This window comes from Ochotona curzoniae, unplaced genomic scaffold, assembly GCF_017591425.1.
Source record: "Ochotona curzoniae isolate NIBS_2020 unplaced genomic scaffold, NIBS_Ocur_1.0 contig_48, whole genome shotgun sequence".
Taxonomy (NCBI): Eukaryota; Metazoa; Chordata; class Mammalia; order Lagomorpha; family Ochotonidae; genus Ochotona; species Ochotona curzoniae.
Window position 1 is genome coordinate 658,519 of NW_024466391.1, and position 24,518 is coordinate 683,036.

A 24,518-nucleotide genomic window follows, 5' to 3' on the forward strand; every position below is an offset into this window, starting at 1 on the left:
CACGGCAGAGGGCCTGGGGAGAGCAGACGGCAGTGGGACGCCTCCTGTAACAGGCCCGCACAGGGATGCTGGTATATAGGGACGTGGGCCCCCCAATTTGAATATACTTTCCCCATGCACGGAGTTGCTTCTATTAAACCCTGGCGATCTTTTTGTCTTAACACAATCCATCAGAAGTTGGAGACGCCTGGAGACAGATTATTACCTTCCCAAACGGTAATCTTATTTTTGGGAGGGTTGTGAAAAGAGAGATATTGTGTGTTTGCAGGCATATTAAATAATACAGCTCTATTTATGCACAGTGAAAGAAATCTTTGTAAAGTGAGCAATGGTGAGCTTAAATTGAACAGGCTGGTCCTGATAGATCATACATCAAGCTGGTAGCATCCATAGTTGCACTTTGGAGTATTGAAGCTGCACCAGGAGAGCTACGGAGGAAAGGTGTTTGTAATGGCAGGATGGTATGAACTCCAGGAAGGACAGGTCGTCTTCCTGTAGAAGAGCCTCTTGTTTCTCTGTCTCCGTGTGTCTAGCTCTCTCTGCTTGTCTTTCTCACCCCGCCCCTTTCAAAAAATAAAAAATCAATAAGACTGAATGACAGATATGGGAGAGGTGCTACAAAAAATGAGTTAATATAAAGGATCAAACTTTTTTTTAGACAATTCTTTTTGGAGCAGGTTTAAGTTTATAGTAAAGGTGAGCAGAAAGCAAGGAATTCCAAACGCTCTGCCACATCTGTGCCTGTGCGGCCTCCATGCTGTGTCCCTGGCCACGGGCCTGCCCTGGCCACAGTGACAGCGACACCTGGAGCGCGTGCTCTTCCCGGATGAAGCAGAGCCACCCTCCCTGGGCGCACAGACCCGGGCCGGGCCCCTGCTGTTCCCCTCTGCTCCTGCAGCCTCTGCCCTTCTCGCTGTCTCCCTAGTTCACCTTTCCCAGACCACACAATCTACTGCTTTTCTTTTTCTTTTTTTAAGATGTATTTAGTTTTACAGAGAAAAAAAGAGAGAGAAGGTCTTCTATCTGCTAGTTTACTCCCAGGTTACTACAACGGCCAGAGCTGAGCTGATCCAAAGCTGGGAACCAGGAACTTCTTCCGGGTCTCCCGCATGGGTGCAGGGTCCCAAGGCTTTGGGCTGTCCTGGACTGCTTTCCCAGGCCACAAGCAGGGAGCTGGATGGGACGTGAACGATGATTCTAGCACCACAGGACAGAGGACTGCTTGTTCGGCTGTGGCAGGCGCACACTGCAGCTTTTCTCCTTGCCTTCTTGTGCTCAGCAGTGCGCGTTGAAGGGTCCTCCTGGGCTTTTGGGGGCTTTCCTGGATGTTCTGCAATTTACTCACCACATGCTGGTTCCTGGGCTGCTGTGTGCATCTGTGATTGCACACACATGTTCAGCCCATCCAAGCAGAGGCTGAGGAGCAGGAGTGCTGCCTCGAATGGTCTGTTCTGGTCTATAAGACACTCCCACTCTTCCTAAGGGGCTGTACGTGTGCATTGCCACCATTGGTGAGTGAGTGTTCTGGCTGCTCCACACCCAAAGCCAGGAGCCAGGAGCTTCCTCCAGGTCTCCCACGTGCGTGCAGAGTCCCAAGGCTTTGGGCCGTCCTCCACTGCTTTCCCAGGCCACAAGCAGGGAGTTGGGTGGGAAGTGGAGCTGCCAGGACTCTAAGCAGCGCCTGCCTGGGAGGCCAGCATTGCAGGATGAGCTCAGTGTGCTGGGCCTCTGCGCCGGCTCCTGTTGCACACTCTGCAGGCTTACTTTCTGGTTTTATGTAGCCATTACCTGCAATAAGGAATAGAATATTAGAGAGAAAAGTGATTTAAAGGATGTGTTGCAAATATAGAGGCACAAATCACTTTTCTCATCTCTCCAAAGAAAAAAGGTCTGACTTTTGAGGTAGCTTTCATTTATAAAACTGACTCTGTACTTTATAAGCAGTGTTTAAATTCATTGGTGATACATGTGCATGTTGGTATAGTAAAATCCCATTTTTTACATAATGCTTTAATGGAAATGGCAGTTTTATGAAATGAGAGTGACTAGTAAAAATCTGAATGATGCTCATAAGGCTTTGCATCATTTTTATTGAGGTTTTTGTGTATTCTAATTCATTAATACAGAGGGGAAGGAGGGCACTAACATGCTTTATCTCCTGTAATTACTCAACTGAATAGAATTTATTTTCAATAAAATTCTCTGAGCAAATTGCCTGAGTAGGGAGAAGAGGCTGGCCTTTTCTCACCAAGTTAGAGTCTCCCCGGGGGGCTGTGCTGTTTGGCCACCTTTGTAGCATGGTTCCCCTCTAGAGTTACACAAGTGGCTGGCCCAGAAGACCCCAAGTGTAAAGTCCTGGGATGTGTGTGGGCTGTTTGTCTGACTGTGTGGGCTGTTTTGCTCATTGCAAAACTGTGTGTCTGATCATTAAGATGGCCTCTGGTGTCTCCCTCATGGAGAAGCACGGTGGAGATGGCCGCGCCCTACAAGACCCTGGGGAGAGTTTTCCACGACCAGCTTGGTGTTCACGGGAAAATTGGATTCAATTCCGTGAAAAGGCCCCATCGACTTCCTAAGTCGGCAAGTGAGGAAGACGGGGCACTGGGCGTGTGTTGTTAGCTGCGTCCCCATGGCAGGCAGCCCCGGGGGTGCTGGTGCTCAGTCCTGTGGGAGTGCTCAGCGTCAAGGGCGTCAGGTTCTGCAGTCAGTCCTGTGCAAGTAGAGAACTTCAGGCTCCTACCTACAAACCCTCGAGGCCCCTGCGTGGTGTCACTGTCCACCTTGTGCTTGAAGGTCACTGTCTAGGGCTTCCACATCTTTGGGCGTTCTCTGTCTCAGCTCTGTGGGGCTCCTGAAGCTGGGGCTGTGCTTTTTGGGGGCTGGGGGGACCGGAAGGGGTGTCCTCTGTTGGAGTTGATGTGAAAGAGGGCTGGGAGTATGTGTGCTTTCTCTGCTGCTTCCTTTGACTCCAGTGGCCGGCTTTCCTGATGACCTGACTGCCCTTGTTATAGCGATCCCTCCTTCAGGGACTGGTTGCGAGTCAGACTGCCTGTGCTGGGGAAGGGCAGAGGCACGGAGAGCTGCTCTTGCCACCATGCGTCTGTACCTCATGTCCTGCTCCTTGCTCGGGGCCACGACACTGCAGCAAGGGTTGCGCCCTGGCAGTCTGGTTTTCCAGCATGGCTGCACATCCTCCTAGGCCTCTTAGACTAGTGTCCAGGTGAGATGAGAAACCAAGGATGTTGCCTTTCCCAGCTTTCCCACAGGAGCCTTCCAGCTCCCTGCCCCCCAGAAGCAGGTGAACTCTCTGGGAATTTCATTCTTGGGTTTTCACTCAGGGAATGAGAACCCTTTTAGCATCACTCACTGCTGGATGGTTGGTGATCAGGAGTGTTGTCTGCTGATCAGTGAATCCAGGTGTGCCTTCCTGAAGTGTCCAGGCAAGTGAATTGGCACCCACAGGCAGCTGGATGATCCAGGCCCAAGAGGGACCTGGTTGGAACCGCTCATGCTGCCACAGCTCTACCACGCAGAGCCCAGCACCGGTGGTGGTGGTGGTGGTGGTGGTGGGGGCCAGGGGATGTGGGGGCGGGCCAGGGGCGCCGCAGCCAGAGGCTGACCCTCACCTCCACGCAGAGTCTAGCACTGGTGGTGGGGGCCAGGGGATGTGGGGTGGGCCAGGGGCGCCGCAGCCAGAGGCTGACCCTCACCTCCACGCAGAGCCCAGCACCTGTGATGGTGATGGCCAGGGGATGTGGGGCGGGCTCGGGGCACTGCAGCCAGAGGCTGACCCTCACCTCTGGGCTGAGCGCACGTTGCTGGGAGCAGAGGGACGAAGCGGGTGGTCACCTCCGGCAGGGCCATGGTGTATGCTTGCTGCATTTCTCTGCAGCTGGGTTCAGCTGGGTATGGTTTTCTGTATTTACCTGGTACAAGCTTAGACAAATGTGAACATTGTTTTATGCTCAGATTGTCCCCTTAATATGCACGTCAGTCACTTTGGAACAAATTTGTGTTTCATAAATAAGCCTTATGGCGTAACTGGCTGTAGTTTATTTGATTTTTAAATTGAGTCCCTTTTCCTTTCTTCCTTTTCTTCATTATTGATTTCTTAATTTGCGTTTAAGTTAAACCCATATCAAATTGATTCTCACACTCTGAGCCTCCAGGAAGCTGCCAGGAGTTTTGATTTTGCTCCGGCTAATCCACAGGTAGCTTCCTTCTGGCGACTGAGCCTGAATGAGGTGGGTAAGGCCCCGTCCTTGTCCTCAGGAGCTGTAACTCAGGGCCCACTTCTCAGAGCACAGCTGGGGGTACCTTTGTAGAGGCTTAGTGGGACAGACAAGCTGAGCCAGGAAGACACCCCTTCCCCATACCCATCTCCTGTTTCCTTTGAGGGGAGCAAAGAGCTCCCCTGGAGGAGGCACTGCGGGGCGGGTTTGCAAGGGGTAGAAAAGGACCTGCAGGGCCTTGTGGTTCAGCCCCCTTGCTCGGGGTCTGGTGATTGCAAAAGGCAGTGTGCAATGCAGGGGCTCGTTTCTGTCCTCCTGCTCCCAACCCCGCCCCAGTGTATGTGTCTGTGCTGTTTGTGTATGCATAGATGACGTGGCGAGATCTCCATATTATTAATATCAGCTACCTCAGGGGACAAGGGAAAAGCTTATTAACTTGCTCCTTATGCATCTTTTATTGTTTAGTTTGTTCTAAGAAGCATGTTTTACTTTTTTAATTAAAAAATCTAATAAAGTAGGAAATGAATAAATAATAGTAATGAAAAATATCCTGAGGGCACCGAGCTTGGTTTTTGTCTTCCAATGGCCTGGGCTGCTTGAAGGGAGTGCAACTCAGCTGAGCCAGGCTGGTGGCTGCCCGGCGGGGCCTGGGCCTTCTCTCACAGCCCCCAGCTGACCTGAGAGCAGCAGACCCTTGGCCTTCCCTGGCCCTGGGCGATCATTCTGGGTGCAGCCTCTGCTGGTCTTCACTCACCCGTGCAGGTATCAGCGCTGAGCTGGCTGGCAGGTCGGGACTACCGCTGGCTGGCATGAGGGCTTGGGCCAGGTGTTTCTGCGCCTCAGTCTCTCCTGTGCCCCACTGCAGTTACTCTGGTGAGGTGCCGTGTGGGGACCCCAGGAAGCAGTGACTGCTGGAACCCACACCTTGGTGCCCCCAGCCCTCCATGTTGGTGAGGTCATGCTGGCCCTTCCCTCACCACGTGCTGCGCCATTCCCCCCTCAGACATGCAGTCAGCCCACGTTTCACTCCGCAGGGCCCTTCACCGATGTCGTCACCACCAACCTGAAGCTGGGCAACCCGACAGATCGGAATGTGTGCTTCAAAGTGAAGACCACGGCCCCTCGCAGGTACTGCGTGCGCCCCAACAGCGGGGTCATCGACGCAGGGGCCTCCATCAATGTGTCCGGTAAGTGCTGGGGCTTGCAAGGCCCTGGGCCAGCCTGGAGCAAAGGAAGGGGATGGGGTCTTCCTGGAGTTGCATAATCACCTCCAGCTCTGCCTCTGTGATACCCCTCTGCCCCGTCTCAGCGCTCACAGCTGCTGCGCCCCAACAGTTAGAGGAAAATCAAAGTGGTGACTTGGGCTTTAACTTCAGAATAAGTTTGGTTTTTACTCCCTGGAAATTGAATCTGTCCTTTGGCAATAAATAAAAAAAGACTAAACAAACTTAATTTTACTTTGTGGGAGAAAGCAAAATGGAGTTATTTTCTTATTTAAGCTAAGTGATTTCTGACATGAAGTCTGTGTCATTCCCAGTGATTGGTAGCTCACTTTGCTAATTGCATACAGCTCAGGGTGCTGAGAGCTGAGGGGTTGGCCTGCAGTTCAGGGTGCTGAGAGCTGAGGGGTTGGCCTGCAGTTCAGGGTGCTGAGAGCCGAGGGGCTGGCCTGCAGTTCAGGGTGCTGAGAGCCGAGGGGCTGGCCTGCAGTTCAGGGTGCTGAGAGCCGAGGGGCTGGCCTGCAGTTCAGGGTGCTGAGAGCCAAGGGGGCTGGCCTGCAGTTCAGAGTGTATGCTATGGGTGTGGGGTGTGGCAGACCTCCACCACTTCTCTCTGGAAGTGTGTGTATGCCTTCCCTGGTCCAACTTGGAGAAGATGCAGGCAGAGTGTACAGTGAAGAATGGCTTCTGTGTGAAGACAGGTGGAACCAGTGGCTTGGAGTTTAAATGAAATAACCTGGTATCTCATTAGGACTGCTGGAGTCCCGGAAGAACCATGGGGAGGGCGTGTTTACCTTGAAATCACCCTGACTCAGTCTGTGAGACTTCTGGGGCCTTGGTTTTCCGTGAGCTCCTGCTGGCTTTGCCATGGTAGGTGTTGACTGTGAGACATTTGGTCATCTGTTTGACACTTCCGAGATGGCTCGCCTCTTTGGAGATGAGATGCCTGGTGTCTCCGTTCTGCTCCTCCCTGTGTTCACTGGCCTCTCCGGAGGGTGCTTCTCTGAGCCCGCAGGTCCTCATTGGAACTCTGAAACGTGGGCTTTAATTGTTTAAGTTCTAGGCTTTCTTCTTGTTCTTCTTCTTTAAAGATTTTTATATTTACTTGAAAGGCGGAGTTAAAGAGAGAGCGACAGATCGTCCGTCTTCAGGTTCCTTCCCTGCATGACCAGAGTTCCACAGTCAGGGCACTCCTCTGCACCTCCCATGGAGCTACAGGAACCCAAGCACCTTGGCTGTCATCTGCTACTTTCTCAGGTGCCTTAGCAGCAGCCGAAGGCAGGACTTGAACTGGCATCTGTGTGGGGTGTTGGTGTTGCAAGTAGCAGCTTCACTCGCTACACCATAGCACCAGCCACCGGAATCGAGTTATTATGCAGGAGAAGTGGGGTGGCAGCGGCAGTGGCCTCGGAGCTTCTGTACTGGCCCTACACACGTGTGGTGGGCATGGGGCAGGAAGCTAGTGAGTGCCTAGTCTGCCCAGTGGTGAAGCCATGCTCTCCAGATGTGGCATGCTGGGGAAATGCAGGCCCCTGGTTGCTGGTCACCTGCTTAGGGGAGATCAAGTGTGTGGTCCTGACCTTCACTCTTCAGGTCAGCATGCAAGGTGTGGAAGGGGGCTGTGCCGCTTAGGGTCACCTGGTCTTGATTCGGGGCTTGGTTCAAGCAGAGTTAGTGAGAAGCTGACCCCACAGGGACAGTGAGCAGCTGCGTGTGTGGAGGCCTCTGCCTGGGCAGGAAGAGGCTGCTTTGGTTTCACTTGGCATTTATCTCGGTGCTTGAGGAAATCTGGCCACACACACCTCTGTCCCCCTGCCTTCCACCCCAACAGTCTTGCTGCTGGGCCAGGGAGAGGGTGCTGTGTGTGTAGGCACTGCCCTGTCCACTGACCTTTGAGCATGCACCTGCACAGTGACATTGTGGTGAGTGTGTGGAGCTTCCAGAGTCCTTTGGGAGAGGGAGGATGCCAGTGGTCAGGCTGCCTTCCCTGCTGCCCTCCCCAGGTGCCTGCGTGGCCTCTGCGCTGGAGTTGGGAAGCGTCATCAGCCCTCTGGGTCCCCGGAAAGATGGCCTGCCTCACCCAGAGGCAGAGGGGGCATCACCTTGATCCTCCACTAATTTTGACAGAAACTGGGAGTTTTTGTAGAGGAGAGATGATATAGTGTTTGGATTGCCTTCAAGGATTTATTTATTTTTGTTGGGAAGTCAGATCTACAGAGAGGAAGAGAGACAGAGAGAAAGATCTTCCATCCACTGGCTCACTCCCCAAGTGGCCACAACAGCTGGAGCTGAACTGATCCGAAGCCAGGAGATAGGAGCCTCTTCCAGGTGCAGGGTTTCAAGGCTTTAGTCCGTCCTCGACTGCTTTCCCAGGCCACAAGCAGGGATCTGGATGGGAAGTGGGACTGCTGGGATTAGAACCAGCGCCCATATGGGATCCCAGCGTGTGCAAGGTGAGGATTTAGTCACTGAGCCATTGCACCAGATCCTGAATTGCTTTCTAGAGTCAAGTTAATTCCAGGTCTTTCCTAACTTTGAGAGAAGTATCGTGACTTTTTTTTCTTCTATGCTATGGATTTACTATTTTGTGAAAAGCTACCGGTAAATCTTTAAGCAGTTGTTAAGAAGGTGGCCATCACATTAATGTAAAATCCTGCCAGCATCATTCTGTCTGCCCACAGAATGTCACAGATGCCAGAGGAGGACACCCCTGCAAAGGCTGGTGTTAGGAGAGGCTGTGGAGGAGCGAGGAGGAGGGTAGGTGAGGATGGTGAGGATGTGTGTCTGCCTGGAAGGCACAGGGTCGCCTCCTCGGGGCCAGGGCACTCGCCCTCACCTTTCAGATGGCCTGCCACTCCAGAGCGTTCACATTTGCTGCAAAATGTAGGCCGTCTCCTTTTGTCCGACTTAGAACCTGTTAGAGCACTCGCAGCTGGAGCAGCTGGGCAAACATACGTGTCTGGAGATAGAGGTGAATGTGGGGGCCCTTATTCTGTGTCCTCAGGATAGCTGCCTGCAGGCTGGGCAGCGCCTGGGAGCGGCTGGGGCACTTGGTGCTTGTGCCTGTGAGCCTGGAGGCCTTGGCTGTGGCCCCTGCCCCTGGAGGATGGAGCTCAGCGGAAGAGGCACACTCCTGCAGGCTGCAGACCAGCAGACTGGATTTTCCCTTTGAGAGTCAGACGCAAGCAAAGTCAAACTTTGAATGAATGAATTGTTTGTGGCGGCCAGGGGTCTCCCCGTTTGTTCTAGCTTTGCAGAATTAAATCTGTTTTCTGGACTGTATGGTGGGGAGATATTTTTAAGGTAGATAATTTCTGAGAATGTCTTTGTGTTAAGCCATTAGTGGTTGTGAAATTTTTGTTTAATACTGCAGTTTAATAATGAGGGAATTTTCCATTAATATTCCAAACCATGTTTGCCAGTGGATACGGCAGGTGAAGTGGTAAAATTATGGGCCCATCAAAAATACTTAACGCTTCCTGTAATATGATATTAAGTTTAATATTTTTATAACCTTCACTGAATTCTAATTTCACTAAAGTAGCAAGCACGCTTCCATTTGCAGTTCAATTATGCACATTGGTTGCCTGTGTACCAAGCAAATTAGAAATGCAAAATGTCTCTGTGTTGGGGGTGCTGGAAGGAGTCGTTAAAGATACTGTATTTAGGTACCAAAGTGCCTGTGTATGCCCTGGGAACTGAAAATGGATTAAAGACAAACACACACCAAGTGCCCAGGATCTGAATCCATATTTTAAATTAGAATGTGAAGAATACTGGAGCGGTGTTCATTCCTGTTGGAGAACCCTTTCAGCATTGTTTCTGATTCCATTTGTAAAAGCATAAAGTTCTTGCAATAAAATCCTGAGGGGAGACGAGGAATAGCAGTGGCTCTTGTTGGATGCAGACACTGGTCAGCCACTGCACCGGGCAGGATCGCCGTTGATCAGCTTCCTTTAAGACTGCCGAATCAGGGTGCCACTGGAGGGGCAGCCCTGGACCTGCCAGCCTTGGGCGGAGTGCCCTGCCCAGCACCTGCAGCCAGAGGAGCCAGGTACTTGTTGGGCAGAGGCCGCTGGCCAGGCAGCACCCGAGGGTTTGGGCCTCAACAGCAGCGGCTTTCTCCTTTTTTTCTTTGGTTCTTTGCTTTCAAAGTCCTGCTAAGTAAGGTTTTGTTGTTGTTTTGTTTTTGTTTTTTGTGTTTTTTTTTGGTAAGATTTATTATCTAAAAGGCAGATTTACAGAGAGGAGAAACAGAAAGACCCTCCATCTACTGATTCACACCCCAAGAAGCCACAACAGTCGTAGCTGAGCTGATCTGAAACCAGGAGCCAGGAGCTTCCCCTGGGTCTCCCATTTGGATGTAGGAACTCAAAGACTTGAACCGTGCTTTGCTTCAGGCCATAAGCAGGGAGCTAGATTGGAAAAAGTGCAGCCGAGACTCAAACTGGTGCGCCTATGGGATGCCAGTGCTGCAGGTGGGGCTTAATATACCTCACCACGGCACCAGCCCCAGTAAACAAGATCTTTCCATGAACCAGGCTGTTACTCAGTTGAAAAAGACTCAGATTTATATCAAAGTATGAATTTTTCCTAGAAGAGATTCTGGGGAAAAAGAAAGTTACTGACAATTTCAGCTTTCTTGTGCTTTTAGAAATGTTTTTGAAAATTTATTTCTGGGCCCGGTGCGGTGGCCTAACAGCTAAAGTTCTCGCCTTAAGCCACCGGGATCCCATATGGGTACTGGTTCTAATTCCGGCAGCCCTGCTTCCCGTCCAGCATCTTGCTTGTGGCCTGGTAGGGCAGTCGAGGACAGTTCAAAGCCTTGGGACCCTGCACCCACATGGGAGACCTGGAAGAAGTTCCTGGCTCCTGGCTTTGGATTGGCATACCTGTGGCCGTTGCAGTCACTTAGGGAATGAATCGTCAGACAGAAGATCTTCCTCTCTGTATATCTGACTTAGCAATAAGAAATAAATAAATGAATCTTTTTTTTTAAAAAAAAAATATTTCCGTTTCTCTTGTCTGAGAAGCAGGAATAGAGAGAGCCCTCCCTTCTCTTGTCTCCAGGGAAGGCATTGAGGGTCCCATAGGAGGCGAGCACGCTCATGTGTGCCTGTAGAAGCCTTGGCCCTGTCGCTGCAGGCCAGTGTCCCTCAGGGCCTCGCTGTCCTTGGGTGACCTGGAGCAGTGGCTGCCTGTGTGCATCTTTGATTAGTTTCTAAGAAACTGTCTGAGGCCCAGCAAGTGCAGGCTGTAGGTGAGGGATGGGTGAACATGGTGGGTTGCTCCCGAAGCCCCCCAGAGGGAACAGGCTTCGAAGCGCTTTGAGGGCTGGAAGAAGGCGTGACTCCTGCACGTGAGCGCTGCCCACACACAGCACTGCTCAGTTGATGTGGAAGGACAGGCTGACCCACAGCAGGGCGTCCATGGCACAGCTGCAGTGCCTGCAGGTTCCCAGCCCCTCCCAGGCCGATTGCTTCTGGTGCCCTGGGACAGCTGGCCCTGTAGGAATTTGCCCGTCAAGTCCTGGACGGTGTGTGGGATGGGTGTCCAAAGGAAAGGCTCCGGGAGGCTCAGCTGCGGGGCAGAGCCTGCGGGAGGGGTCTGGGCTCAGGGCTCGGCGTGCAGACTGCTGTTGGACCCTGGGTGATCTGAGCAGGAAGTGCTGAGTTGAGGATCCCTTACTTGCAACTAGTTTATTTATAAATTAAGGCAGGGCCAAGGCAGGGAGGGAGTAGACATGCACACACACACTCAGGCAGGTCTGTGTTTTGATTCATTTCCCACAGCCAGGGCTGTGCCCAACAAAGCCAGGAACCTGGAATTCTCCATGTCTTTCAGCTCCCGAGTGGGTGGCAGGGTCTCAAGGATGTTGGCCACCCCCTGCTGCCTTCCCAGGCTCGTTAGCAGGGGCTGGACACAAGTGGAACAGCCAGGACTGAACCAGCAATCTGACGTGGGATGCTGGCACCGCAGGTGGAGGATGAGTGGACTACGCCATCATACCAGGCCCAGAAATTTTTTTTAAGTAGATTTGAATCAGCGGAGTTCATATGATGTAAAGAGGGTAGTGGGAAAGATTTAAGTTCTGGGCCTCCAGGATCTATATGTAGGATAATTTGAATGGAATGCAAAGGGAAGAAATCCAACAGTGAGTCTGAGTGAACCTGAGCTGGCCATGCCCGTGATGAATGTGGAGAGAGACACTGAGGCTGGACTCAAGGCTGGACAGGAGTGAAGCTGTGCTGAGCACCTGCTAGATGGCTGTATTTGGCTGTCAGCTTGGGGCACTGTGTGTGCGCTCTGGCCTGCTGCTACTGTCTGGGGACAGGGTGGTGTGTCATGAGCTGTGTGGGACGACAGGCTGACCTGACCGAGGACTGTGCCAGAAGTCTAGGAAGACCCTGCGCTCCCGGGGTCCCTGTTTGCAGCTGTAAGTGCAGAAGTAGCCGCAGCCCAATGCGGTAGCAGTGGGCTGTGGCTGGCCCCTGGGCTGTCTCCTGGCGACAGGTTTCTTGCTAATGTGGTATCAGCAGATACATTTTAAAAAGGAGGATAGATGGTTCATTTAAGAGGGGTTTATCATCAGTGTCTCTGGTATTCAAGTGAAATAAATTAAGTTAATGGGGAGCTCTTTTATAGCCTGTCATGGAAAAAAAGTACATAATTTTTGTCACAATTTGCATGTATGTAGTTGAAAGAAGAAAGGAGTAACAACATTTATTCTGTCATGTTTTCATTAAGTTGCACTAACACAGTGCAGGAAATTGAATCTGACCTGAGGTGGTAGAAGCTGAGAAACACCAACTTTTTGACAACAAGTTAGGGGCCATGCCAAGTGCAAGGTAGATCCTGCCCTGGTGGGTGAGTGCCAGCAGCTGCTCTTTGGCCCCCACTGCAGGTGGAAGGAGTGAGTGCTTGCCTCCCGTGGCCCTCTTAGCGCTTCCGGGAGCTGGCTCTGCCCGTGTGTGCCTCCTGCAGACTTCCAGGTCCCCCTGGGGTGGTGGGGGCAGGCGGGATGACCCCTGGGGTGAAGGGGGTAGGCAGGGTGCTCCCGGCCTGTGAGGCCTGAGGTCTGGTGCTGGTCTTCAGGAAGAGCCGCAGGGCAGGGCATCTTACGTGCTCTGGCGCCAAGGGGAGCTGGAGGCTTGCATGGGCTGGGCTCCTTTCTCTCTTACACTGCAGCTTCTCTCAAGGGTGCCAGGCAGGGCAGGGCAAGCGATGCATTCCCTTTAGCCCCCAGAGTGGGTCATGTGGTACTGAGGCAGCTTGCAGAGAACTGTGGGCACCCCCACCTGTGCAGCCCAGCAATCCTTGGTAATCCTAAACACAGAGGACCTGGAGAGCTTTCTCTGTGTGTGTGTCAGCATCGTAACAGAAATTGTACGTCTGTTAATGCATGAAGAAGAGCAATAGTAAGTCAGTTATATATATATATGTGTGTGTATCTATATATTTTTAAGATTTACTTGTTTTTACTTGGAAAGTCAGAGTTACACAGAGAAAGGAAAAGACAGGGAGATCTTCCATCTGTGATTTGGGGAGTGACTCCCCCAGTAGCTGCAGCAGTCAGAACTGGGCCAGTCTGAGCCTGGGAGCCAGGGTCTCCAATGCGGGGTAGGGACTGTGAGCAGGGAGCCAGATCAAAAGGATGTGTTCATACAGGATGCTGACACCAGCAGGGAGCAGATTAGGGCATCCCCAGTAGGTACAGGGACCCGCGTACATGGCCATCTTCTGCGGTTTCCCCAGAACATACTAGAAAGGAGTTGGATCAGGAAGAAGTGGAGCAGCTGGGACTTAAACTGATGCCCACATGGGAAGCCAGCGTCACAGATGGTGGCTCTTCCTGCCCCGCCACAATGTCAGCCCCACGAATGTTAAGTGAAACTGGTATTTTAGAAGTTGAGAGTGTGTGGTACAGTGCAGCTCAGTTGTGGTGAGTACCAGGTGGCCCTCAGCCTCCATGCATGCCAAGCCCCTCTTCCGGTGCACTGTCTATGCAGGAGCAAGGCCTGGGGCAGTCCCAAGGCCCCCTCAGGGGACCTGCGTGAGTCTGAGAAATGACAGAATGTCATGTGCAGACAGCCAAGCAAGACTCGAGATTTTCAGAAGTAAGTTCACTTGAACTTGGAGTGTAGTTTGAGGGCTACCCATCCCTACCCCAAGAGAGCACGTGCCCAGGAGGACTTGCTGGGCCCTGGGTGTGTCCCCCTCATTGCAGTCTTGTAGGGCAGAGGAGACATGCTGTGGACCTCCTAAGGTTAGGCGCCAAGCCCGGGCCAGTGACAGTGACAGCCTATTCACAGGAGAGCACTTGTCGGTTCAGTGAGTCACGGGAAGAACTGGCTGCCTTCTGGGTTGACAGCCACTCATAAGGGCTGGGCATCATGGTACGTGAGGTTAACCTGCTACCTGCGATGTCAGTATCACACTGGAGTGCCAGTTTGAGTTCTGGCTGCTTCACTTCCGGTCCAGCTGCCTGCTCATGGTCCTGGGACCAGCAGGAGAACCAGCACCGCAGGAGGAGACCAGGTTGATGGAGTTCCAGGTTCCTGGCTTTGGCTCCCAGCCCCAGCATTTGCTGCCATTTCGAGAATAAGCAGATGCAAGATCTCCCTGCATCTCTGCATGTTTCTATCTCTCTCCTTCTCCATAAGGAAGGCCTGTTCATTCAGGAATACACCAAGTCTTTATCCCTGCAGGAATCGGATTCCAAGAAGATGGCTCTTGTGTCCTTGACCTTTGTCCTATCTGCTGGTATACTGTTTGGATCTTGACCTTCCTTATTTGAGTAATCCATCACTAGACATTGTGTTGTGTACAAGCCACAGTTAATAGAAGGTTCGCTCTCTGCCATGTATTGTGGGCAGCCATGTGTGGTTAGTTTTCAGTGGACTTATTTTATCCCCACGGTGGACAGGGTCCCTGCCTCTCCACGATGGACAAGGTTCCTGGGGCCTTGCTGTGGGACCGGAGTGCAAGAACTGAGTCCATCTGGCATGGGAGCATCCAGTGGAGCACAGGAGGTGCTGGGGTCAGAGGTGGCTCACCGTGACCTTGAGCAGGCCGCCACCCTGTGGAGCCAGCTTTCCCTGCTGCATGCCCTTTGCTTGCTGCCCGAGGTGCATGAATGACGGCCTTTGAAGGCAAGAGGACGCTGACGAGCCCAGGAAAGACGGAGTGAGGGCCCTGCCACCAGGCCGCCAGACTGCTGGGCTTGGGTGTGCCCTTGTGCAATGGGGTTCATTTCTGTGTGTCTTAGAGTGGTGGGTATCAGGGTCATGCTGCCTGCTCCCCACCTCCCTGTGCAGGCGTCAGTGGGGTCTCAGGAGACTTGAAGTCCCATGGAGTCAGTACCACAGGGGATTTTCCTGCACATGCCAGCCTCAGACTTGCAGCACAGGGCCTCTTGAAGCAGGGTGGGACCTCATAATCCCTTGGGAATGAGCCTGAAGGAAGCCCGTGATCCATGGGCTCCACGGGACCCCTGGTGTGGGTGGGTTACCCGGTTCTTAGGGAGCAAGTGGGCTGTGAGCTGGGCTGTTGGGTCCTCTGCTCTCACAAGTCTTGGGACAAGAAGTTTCTTGTATTCTGTTAGCAGAACTCTACTTGAAGCATTCCTTGATGAAGCAGGTGGGGAGTGGGGTGCGGGGTAGTCAAGACGTCCCCTTCCATGGCCAAGGTTGTTTTCTTTCTGTTCTGTTATTTGGGATGTGTTTCTTGAACAGACCCAGGGTTGTGGCTTCCTCCTGGCCTCGCTGTCCTTTAAGGCCTGCCCTGGGCAGTGCCTTGGTGTTGGCACTCGGAGCCCCGGGCTGTGACCGCAGTGGAGAAGATGCTGGCTATCTCCGGGCTTCCTCACCGAGGCTTCTGGAAGCTTCCCTGAAGCTCTGAGGCAGGATGCCCAGGAGCAGCTTCCTGACCACAGAACGAGCATGACGAATGGTGCGGATAACAAGCTCTGACCCTCCTAATGAAATGTTTTCTTTCTCAGTGATGTTACAGCCTTTCGATTATGATCCCAATGAGAAAAGTAAGCACAAGTTTATGGTTCAGTCTATGTTTGCGCCAACTGACACTTCTGATATGGAAGCAGTAGTAAGTACTGAACACTTCTTACTTTTCCCAGTAATAACCATAACAAAACCCAATTAGGAACAGAATTGTGGGTGCATGCATATCAAAGTGTGCGGAATTGTTTAAGGGGAACGGTGTTTGCAAGACTTAGCCCTCCCCTGCAGTTAATAGCGTTGTCCTCTGTTCTCCCGGACTCCTAGCCGAGTGCCTCAGCAGTAGCTTGCCATCTGGGTTGTGCCTTGTGGGGGTGAGATGCTGTGCAGCCTGGTGGGCCCCTCTTGCCTCAGGCTATCCTGGCTTCTCCCTCTAGGCCTTCGTCCCTGCCGGCCGGCCGGGGCTGCTGGGAGGGACACTCCTGAGCTTCAGCCGAAGGCTTGTCGCATGCGGAGCCGTCTCCCCGGCCCTGGGTCACCACCCAGTGTCCCGAGTCTTGAAAGAGCATGTTAGGCCGTCTTTGTTGGTGTTTGACTCTTGGGCAGAAATCAGAGGGCAAGTTGGGGGTTTGTGGTGCCAGGCCATCCGCCCTGCTAACTGATGAAGTGACGGAGGAGAGCCATCTCTGAGACACACTGACTGCCTCACGCTGCGAGTGCGGGCCCGGGTACACTTGTCTGTCTGCGAAGCTGCCGTGGGCCTTCCTCCCTCATGGCCAGGCGCAGTGTCATGCACTCGGGAGGTAAACTGAGGCTGAGATGACGATGCATGTGGGCATGAGGACTGAGTGAGCTGCAGGCCGCGAGCCCGTGCCATGTGTCCCACACGCTCCTGAGGTCTTGACAACAGTTCCAGACAGTTGTTTTTGCACAAATGTACATTGTACAAAATTCTAGACCTATGCAAATGAGCACGAACTAAAAGTGATTTCTGATTTCCTATTTGACCATGATGAGAATTGTCTTGTCCTTTTTCCTTATTGTCAAATGTTTCTTTGTACAGTGGCCACTGTCTTCCGGACTGGCCTTTGCTGGCACTGAGCTACGTTTTCTTCTTTGACATCAGACTTTCTTTTCTTCTCCTTTTAAAAAAAGATTTACTTATTTAAAAGGCAAAATGGCAGAGAGGAACACACACACACACTCACAGGCACACACAGATATCTTCCATCCACTGGTTCATGGCCCACGTGCCCTCAATGACCAGGGCTGGTCCAGGCTGAAAGCAGGAGCCAGGAGCTCTGTCTGTGTCCCCCGTGTGGGTGAGCGTGGCCTAGGTCTGTGTCCCCCGTGTGGGTGACCATGCCTTCCTAGGTACGTGGCAGGAAGCTGTGTCAGAAGAAGAGATGCTAGCACTTGGGCTAGCCTTCTGGTGTGGGCTTTGAGGGTCCTCAGCCGTCTTCACCCCACTGCAGCCTGGCGCCAGTCAGGAGGTATCTGTGGTGTGGAGCCCTTTGGCTGTAGCAGGCGGGCATCGTGGCATTTCAGGCCGACCTGCCTCTGTGAGGAAGAGTTTTTCTCTGAAGAACGTTGGTGAGCATTAGTACCTGCTAAGTCAGTGCGCAGTCAGCAGTGTCCCCTTAGGGCCAAGTGGCCTTCGCTTGCGCTCTTCCAGGAGAATTCCCTGTCTGGCCCTGTCTTTCTCCCAACTTTGAAGTTGGTGAGCGCTCAGGCCAGTTGACACTGCTGCCTAGGATGCCCAAGTTTTAGACCCTCCTGTGGTGTCCTTACCAGGAAAGTTAGACTCAGTCGTTTTGGGCAACAGTATCCTCAGGGGAGTCCCTGTAGCCCCTGGAGAGGCCTCTCCTGCCAGCTGTCCCCTCTCTGATGGTGTGGTCTGGTCACTGGCCTGGACAGGCTGGACTGTGCCTGTGTTTGCCCCTGTGACTAATTGGTGATCGATATGGAGCCCTTGTGGCTGTCGTGCTGGCCAGCAGTCTGTCACCTAGTGACGTAGCATACAGCACTGACCCTCCCCTGTTAGTGCTTGGACACATGCACAGAGGGACAAGCTGATGGTGTGTGATGCCCTTATCCCACACCCTCCTGGAGCCCAGGGCCCTGCAGCGTCCGCTGAGTGGCAGCGTGCATCTGGGGAATGGGTCTTTTGGCACCTGCCCGCCACCCCTGGGCCTGACGGGCGGCTCGTCCCGGGTGTGAGTCTTAGCACTTGTGTTGCTCTTGCTGCCTCCTGCATGACTTCAAGGAGGACGTGCACTTGGGGTTGGGGGAGTCTACCCCCCTTTTCTGTATCACAGTCTTGCACTTGTGCTGGTCTGCAGTTCTCGAAACACCCCAGAAGTCCACATCTTCCTGCTGCAAGGGGCCGTGAGCCAGGACACATCCTAACCCTCAGGCCACCGTGGTGGAGCCCGCTTCTTGGTGCTTGGCCCGGGGCCTCTGATTCACCTGCAGCCACCTGCAGCCACCTGTGCTGTGCTCTTGGCGAGGGCTGTGCTCCCTGAACTAGAGTGGCTTTTCTTGGGGAGCACCAGTGTTAACTGCGGCTGCCCAGACACCATGCCATGGTCACTCCTGCCCAGGGTCAGCAGCGGGGGCACAGTCAGGTGGCAGACTGCCACAGTGACGGAAAGCATTAATGTGTAGGCGAGACCTGTCATGTGAAAGACTCTGAAATCTCTGTGGACGCGAGCTCTTTATTTGACGTACATCAGGGCTTTCTCATTAAGAGTATTTTTCTGAAATTGTCAGTTAGAGAAAAAAATTACTTTTCCAGCAGCTTTATAATATCCTGATTATTAAATTTAAATTGTTTTAGTGGAAGGAGGCAAAACCGGAAGACCTTATGGATTCAAAACTTAGATGTGTGTTTGAATTGCCGGCAGAAAATGATAAACCAGTAAGTATGTTTATAGTTAACGGTAATTGAATGTTGCAAGCTGATACTGATTTGCATACCATCTCCCACAAAACCAAGATCCAGGTTGGCAAATTATTTTCCTCTAATGTGTGAAGGAAGCAAATGAGCTGCAGGCGGCCCCCAGCCGGCCTTTCTGGACGCAGTCTGGGGAGCCGTGCGCAGCAGCAGCCTGCTGAGATGGTTTTCCCTTGAAAAGTACAACCTGTTGTCTGGCTGTTGCCATGCTGCAAAGCCCTGAGTGCTCCTTTGGCTTGGCAGAGAGGTGGCTGTCAGGCAGTGGCTGAGACCCCGATGGAGTGGTTTCCCGTTGGCCATGGTGCTTGGCTCCTAGGCTGTGTAGTTCGGCAGACTCCCCGGACCCCTCCCTCCTGGCCACCTCTCCAAGCCCTGACTCTTCTCCATTAGTGTGGGTTCCCGACCTCTGTCCCAGCGTCCTTGGGGTGTCCTGAACACCTCCCTGCCCTCCACTTGCTGCATCCCAGTGGCACCCCACCCCTGGGACAGCCTGGGATTCCTGGAGATCCTGCTGTCTGCGTGCAGACCCATGGCACACCTCCCTGTACTCCCCCACTGACCCCTCCTGAGCAAGCCCAGTGGGCTCAACAAGGGGCGCCCCCACCCAGACGGGCAGTCAGGGCTGGTGTGTGGCTGCTGCAGACTTGGGTGCCACACACTCCAGGCTGTGTCCCCCTCTTGGCAGTCTCCACGTTGGGGGGTGTTGACTAAGCGCACCGCTGTATGGCCTCCTCCAGTGCTCATGGTGTCTGCCCCAGTCTGCTGTTTGTGGGGGATTCAGTGCCGCTGCAGCCACAGCCCTTTCTCTCCGTGAACTGTCGGTCTCAGCCGGACTCTGAGATTTGGCCTTGTCCATGATTTCTAAGGCCCCGTTGCTGTTGATTATTAAGTCACTAGATACAGTGATCCATTTTGGAAATAAATGGGACAGTTTACAGTGTGGCTGAAGCATTGCTACGGGTATTGTTTGCTGAGAACTACTTTACTTTGCATAAAAATGTCCTTTATTATCTGGTTGGTGACACTTGGGCTTTCATTTATTTCTGAACAGCACGATGTAGAAATAAATAAAATTATACCCGCTACTGCATCAAAGACAGAGACTCCCACAGTGTCTAAGTCGCTGCCTTCTGCTCTGGACGACACGGAGGTGAAGAAGGTGATGGAGGAGTGTAGGAGGCTGCAGGGGGAAGTGCAGAGGCTGCAGGAGGAGAACAAGCAGCTCAGAGTCACCAAGGTAACAGGCATGCGCTGTCCCTGGCTGCACGGGGGCTTGGGCTGCGGCTGGGGGCTTGCCCACCTGACTCTTGCAGGGAGGAATTGCCATAACTTTTGTCACATTCTCAAAAGGGTCTCGATTCCCTCCCCTCCCCTTGCCGTTCAGGCCCGCTGTCCTTGAACAGAAATTTCTTAACTTTCAAACTCCATTGGAGTGAATTGAAAATAGAATTTGAGACTAATCCTGAGTTGCAGGGTGGACATCTGCCCTGGCCTGGACTCTGCTGTTGTTGGAAATTTGAGAAGGGAAGAGAGGGAGGAGCAGAGAGAGTGAGCGAGCTCTGGTCCACCAGTTCACTGCCCAGATGCCCAAGACAGAAGGTGCATGGTGGGAACTTGGTGCTTGGACCCCTGTGGCCTCCGGGGACCTGGAATCAGGAGCTGGAGCTGGGCTTGAACCTGGTGCTTGGGGGCGTGCGCTCTCACAATGTCGATCCCTGCCACCGGCCCCAGTGCCTACACCTGTGACCTCTTGTACCTTGGGTGTGAGTTAAGTTTTCCCAAGGAGCAGTGACTTGTCAAAACAGCAGCCTGGTGAGTGGTTGGCCGTGGTGTGTTCCACAGCAGCCAGGAGCTGACGGTGCGGGAGGAGACCCAGCTTGCTCCTGTCGCGGCAGGGGCAGGAAGGCCTGCGGTGCTCAGAAGTGGCGCTCGGGCAGCATACGCCTGGCCTGCTCACAGCCAGCGCTCCTCGGGCTTTGATTAGACATGCCTCGAAGACGCTTGAGTCCGCCTTGACACGGGATTAGAGGGAATATTTGGAACATCTGATTGTGGGCACTTGGGTGCCAGCTTAACTCTTTAGGCCTGCCTGTTCTGCTAATCTTGATTGTGCCACCCAAGCATGTAATAGGTTTTCAGTCTTTGACTACCATAGCACCAGGTACCAGGACAGATTCACTCCTGTTGCCTCTTCCTTCTTGGTTCTTCCGACAGTGAAATGGACGGGAGAGGACTGGCAGAGTTTGGGAAATGCATTCAGGCCGTCCTGATTGGCCCTTCTGGTGACTTCTTTCTGCGTGGAGTAAATTAGGAAGTCGGCACTTCACTTTTTGGCTGAGCAGCTTCTCCCTGAGTCTGTTTCTCTCGGGAAACGGCTCTGTATCATTTGAAGTGATAAATAGGTAGAAATAGCCCCATATAAGCCCAGCACAGCAAACGGTGCATTTTGCTGCACCTATTTTTTTAAGTTAATCAAATGCCGCCAGTCATTTATCACTGTGCAGTGATGCCAGCCAAGCACCACAAGCCGAGTGTCTGTAAAATATTACCGGATCATTCTGGATGCCAGAAGAGCCTTGGTCCTGCCAGACCCTGACTGCTTCTGCACTGGCCGCGTCCTTCTTTCGATCGGGCCAGCGGATTTACTGAGGCTGCACTGTGCCCGGCGGGGCTTTGTGCGCGCAGCCCCCGTCCTTGAGTGACCACTCAGTGTGATGGATGGTTCCTCAGCGGGAACAGCAAGCTGCAAAGGAGGCTGATTCTGTGGGCGCATCTGCCTGTGGATTTGGGACATGGAATAACAAGTGGAGGGCCTGGCTGCAGAGCCTGGAGGACCCTCAGCATGGCCTGCTGCTTCTTCAGCAACACTGGGCAATGGATGGGGAGTGGACAGCCAGGGCTCAGGCTAGCTGGGGCCCCATGTCCTTTGTGCTTAGAGGAAAGGATGTGCCACTCTTAGAAGTCCACACGCCAGGAGGGAAGTGTCTGGCTTTGGTAGAGGTCCACATATAAAGTAGGACAATGTGGTCATACGTTTTTGGAAGCTCAGTTTTCTGTGTCCCACAGACTCCGGGACCTGGCCCCCAGCTCTGCCCACGGGTTTCTATGCCCCACAGACTCCGGGATCTGGCCCCCGGCTCTGCCCACGGGTTTCTATGCCCCACAGACTCCGGGACCTGGCCCCCAGCTCTGCCCATGGGTTTCTATGCCCCACAGACTCCGGGACCTGGCCCCCAGCTCTGCCCATGGGTTTCTATGCCCCACAGACTCCGGGACATGGCCCCCGGCTCTGCCCATGGGTTTCTATGCCCCACAGACTCCGGGACATGGCCCCCAGCTCTGCCCACGGGTTTCTATGCCCACACACCCTGGGACCTGGCCCCCAGCTCTGCCCATGGGTTTCTATGCCCCACAGACTCCGGGACATGGCCCCCGGCTCTGCCCATGGGTTTCTATGCCCCACAGACTCCGGGACATGGCCCCCAGCTCTGCCCACGGGTTTCTATGCCCCACAGACTCCGGGACCTGGCCCCCAGCTCTGCCCATGGGTTTCTATGCCCCACAGACTCCGGGACATGGCCCCCAGCTCTGCCCACGGGTTTCTATGCTCACATACCCTGGGACCTGGCCCCCAGCTCTGCCCACGGGTTTCTATGCCCCACAGACTCCGGGACCTGGCCCCCAGCTCTGCCCACGGGTTTCTATGCCCCACAGACTCCGGGACATGGCCCCCAGCTCTGCCCACGGGTTTCTATGCCCACACACCCTGGGACCTGGCCCCCAGCTCTGCCCATGGGTTTCTATGCCCACATACCCTGGCACCTGGCCCCCAGCTCTGCCCACGGCTCTGTATCTTGTTCTTCCGCAGCTTCTGCTGCTCACAGCTGTACTTTCAGAAATCGGTTGTCAGGGGAGCCAGGGCCAGAGATGGGTGATGTGGCCAGCCAGGTGGGCAGATGGCACCCGGACATTCAAGGCCCAGCTGAGCCCTGTCCATGGTGCTCTGCCCGCACTGTGTCCAAACGTGATGGCTGGCAGCACTGTGTGGGACAGTTGGAGGGAGGAGGGGCCTGGGCGGTGTTTTTCTCAGTGTCCCCACCCAGGTCCCTGCCATGAGCCTCAGCAGGTTCATTTGCACAGCGAGGTGTCCTGTGACTCAGCTGCGCTGCGCACATAGCGTGGCTCACAGCCTGCCCAATGCGTGTTTGTTCCCACAGGAAGAAGACGGGCTCCGCCTGAGGAAGACGGCGCCGAGCCACAGCCCAATTTCAGCCTTGGCCGCAGCCGGGAAGGAGGAAGGCCTCGGCACGCGGCTCCTGGCACTGGTGGTCTTGTTCTTCATCGTCGGTGTGATCATAGGGAAGATTGCCTTGTAGGGGCAGATGGGATTAACGGATCCACCATATCATGGGATTGAAATTATCATAACCCTGTGTAAAAAGAAATTAACGTATGATGACGTCTCACAGGTCTTGCCTTTAAATGAGCCCTCCCCCACATACGCATACACACACACACGAGTACACACGCAAGTAGAACATACTAAACAGTCTTTTAGAAAGTTGCAAACATGTAGTAGGTGATCGGGACTCAGATGGTCTTCATTTACAGTGAGGGAAACCGTGACAAATGCCACAATGTAATGTCCTTGCGCCTGCTGCTAGGCCTTGCTCTGTGTCGCTGGATTACCGCCCTGACGACTGTCCCTTGCCCGCTGGTGCCTGCCGCCCTCTTCTCCCCCGCCCAGGGGCTGGAGCCCCGCAGCCGGAGTGCGGCCGTCTGCGCCCCGGAGAGCCCCCGCTGCCCACTCCCTGCCCGGGGTGTTCTGCACATCGCCCGTCTGTTGGGACTCTCCATCCCTGGGACTGAGACAGGGTCTCTGCTGTGGCAGCGTGGGACGTCCCGGAGCCAGCGGGGCCTGTGCTGAGCAACCCCACACTCAGAAAGACAGCGCCATGCTTCGTTCTCTCCAAGGGACCAAGCTGACTTACTGTGGGTTCACGTAGTGAAACAGAACTGTTACCCAGAGATGTTTAATGCAGATTTAACTTATTTAGTGTATTTCATCTCATGCTTTCTTTTTGTCACGAGAGTACAATTAGTGCCATGGCCTGGAGGCTACCCGTGCCCCGGGCACCGGGCACTGGGTTGTGAGGCCAGTTGGGCCACGGCAGGCAGTGGGCACTAGTGTCACAGGGTGCCCGGTCCTTGTGACAGCAGCTGCAGGTGGGCTCTCCATGTCTCCAAGAGGTCTGATTGGAGCAGTGACAGTTCTGGGTCGCCCCTCGCACACGGTCCTGTGCTGTCAGGGCTGGGTTAGGCTGGGCAGGGCCCGCAGGGGAGTGAATCGGGAGAGCACGCCGTGGGAGACCCATCCAGTTCTGTTCAACTCTAGCATCTTGGAAAAAAAAATAAATAAAACCCCAACATGAAGAGTGCTTTGTCACTTTGTCACATAGCTCTGCGGGGAGAGTGATCACCCGCTCGTCATCAAGGTTGATTTACAAATGAGTCCTGTCGCTGAGGAATGTGCGTCAGACCCCCTCACGCACCCCGCGGCTCCAGGACGTCAGCGGCCTGCACGGTTGGAGGAGACGCGGCCTTCAGCGTTCAGGGCGGCTCTCATGGCCGTGCACACCTCAGGTCCAGAGGTTGTACAAACGCTGAGCAAGGGCTTCATGGATTGAAAAAAGGTTACACCAGAGCAAATGTCTGCGCTGATGCCAGTTCTCCAGGAGCTCCCGGTGTCCCCTTGTGCGTGTGTACACGTGTGCACTCCTGGCTGGCTTCCACTGAGGCCATGGAGATGAAGCTGCTGGAGGTCTCTGGCACCTGTTCCCTGGCCCTTTGGATCAGGGGCCATGCGGGGCTGCTGCCAGCCATGGGCTGGGGTCCCAGCACAGGCGTGGGTTGGGAGGCTCAGTTAATCTGCAGCAAGAAGCAGCCAATAGTCACATGGCTGTGCTGGCAGGTTGGGCTCGGGGCCTGTGGCAGTGCTGTCATTGGGCAGCTTGCTATCTTTGTGTATTGGTAAAAACAGGCTTCCATAAGCCACAGGTGCTGGCATCCAGCGTGGGGCAGACCAGTTGCTGGGAGCACCCCTGGCTCCGATTGTACCAGCAAATGGGGAGGCTGTTCTGTTCGGCAAGCGAGC

General features: G+C 53.8%; 1 protein-coding gene across 2 annotated transcripts in view; it reads left to right on the forward strand.

Moving 5' to 3' along the window:
* VAPB (VAMP associated protein B and C) overlaps positions 1–23,797 on the forward strand; it is a 35,359-nt gene extending 11,562 nt beyond the window's left edge. Inside the window, exons 2-6 of one of the 2 annotated variants that reach the window (XM_040988199.1) lie at positions 5,267–5,419; positions 15,453–15,556; positions 18,248–18,328; positions 19,416–19,592; positions 22,582–23,797. In XM_040988199.1, the coding sequence (XP_040844133.1) occupies positions 5,267–5,419; positions 15,453–15,556; positions 18,248–18,328; positions 19,416–19,592; positions 22,582–22,740 (674 nt within the window). In that variant the 3' untranslated portion in view covers positions 22,741–23,797. Of the gene's footprint in view, positions 1–5,266; positions 5,420–15,452; positions 15,557–18,247; positions 18,329–19,415; positions 19,602–22,581 lie in introns of both variants that reach the window. The other variant, XM_040988197.1, reaches the window with a different exon arrangement.
* Positions 23,798–24,518: the final 721 nt, after the last annotated feature.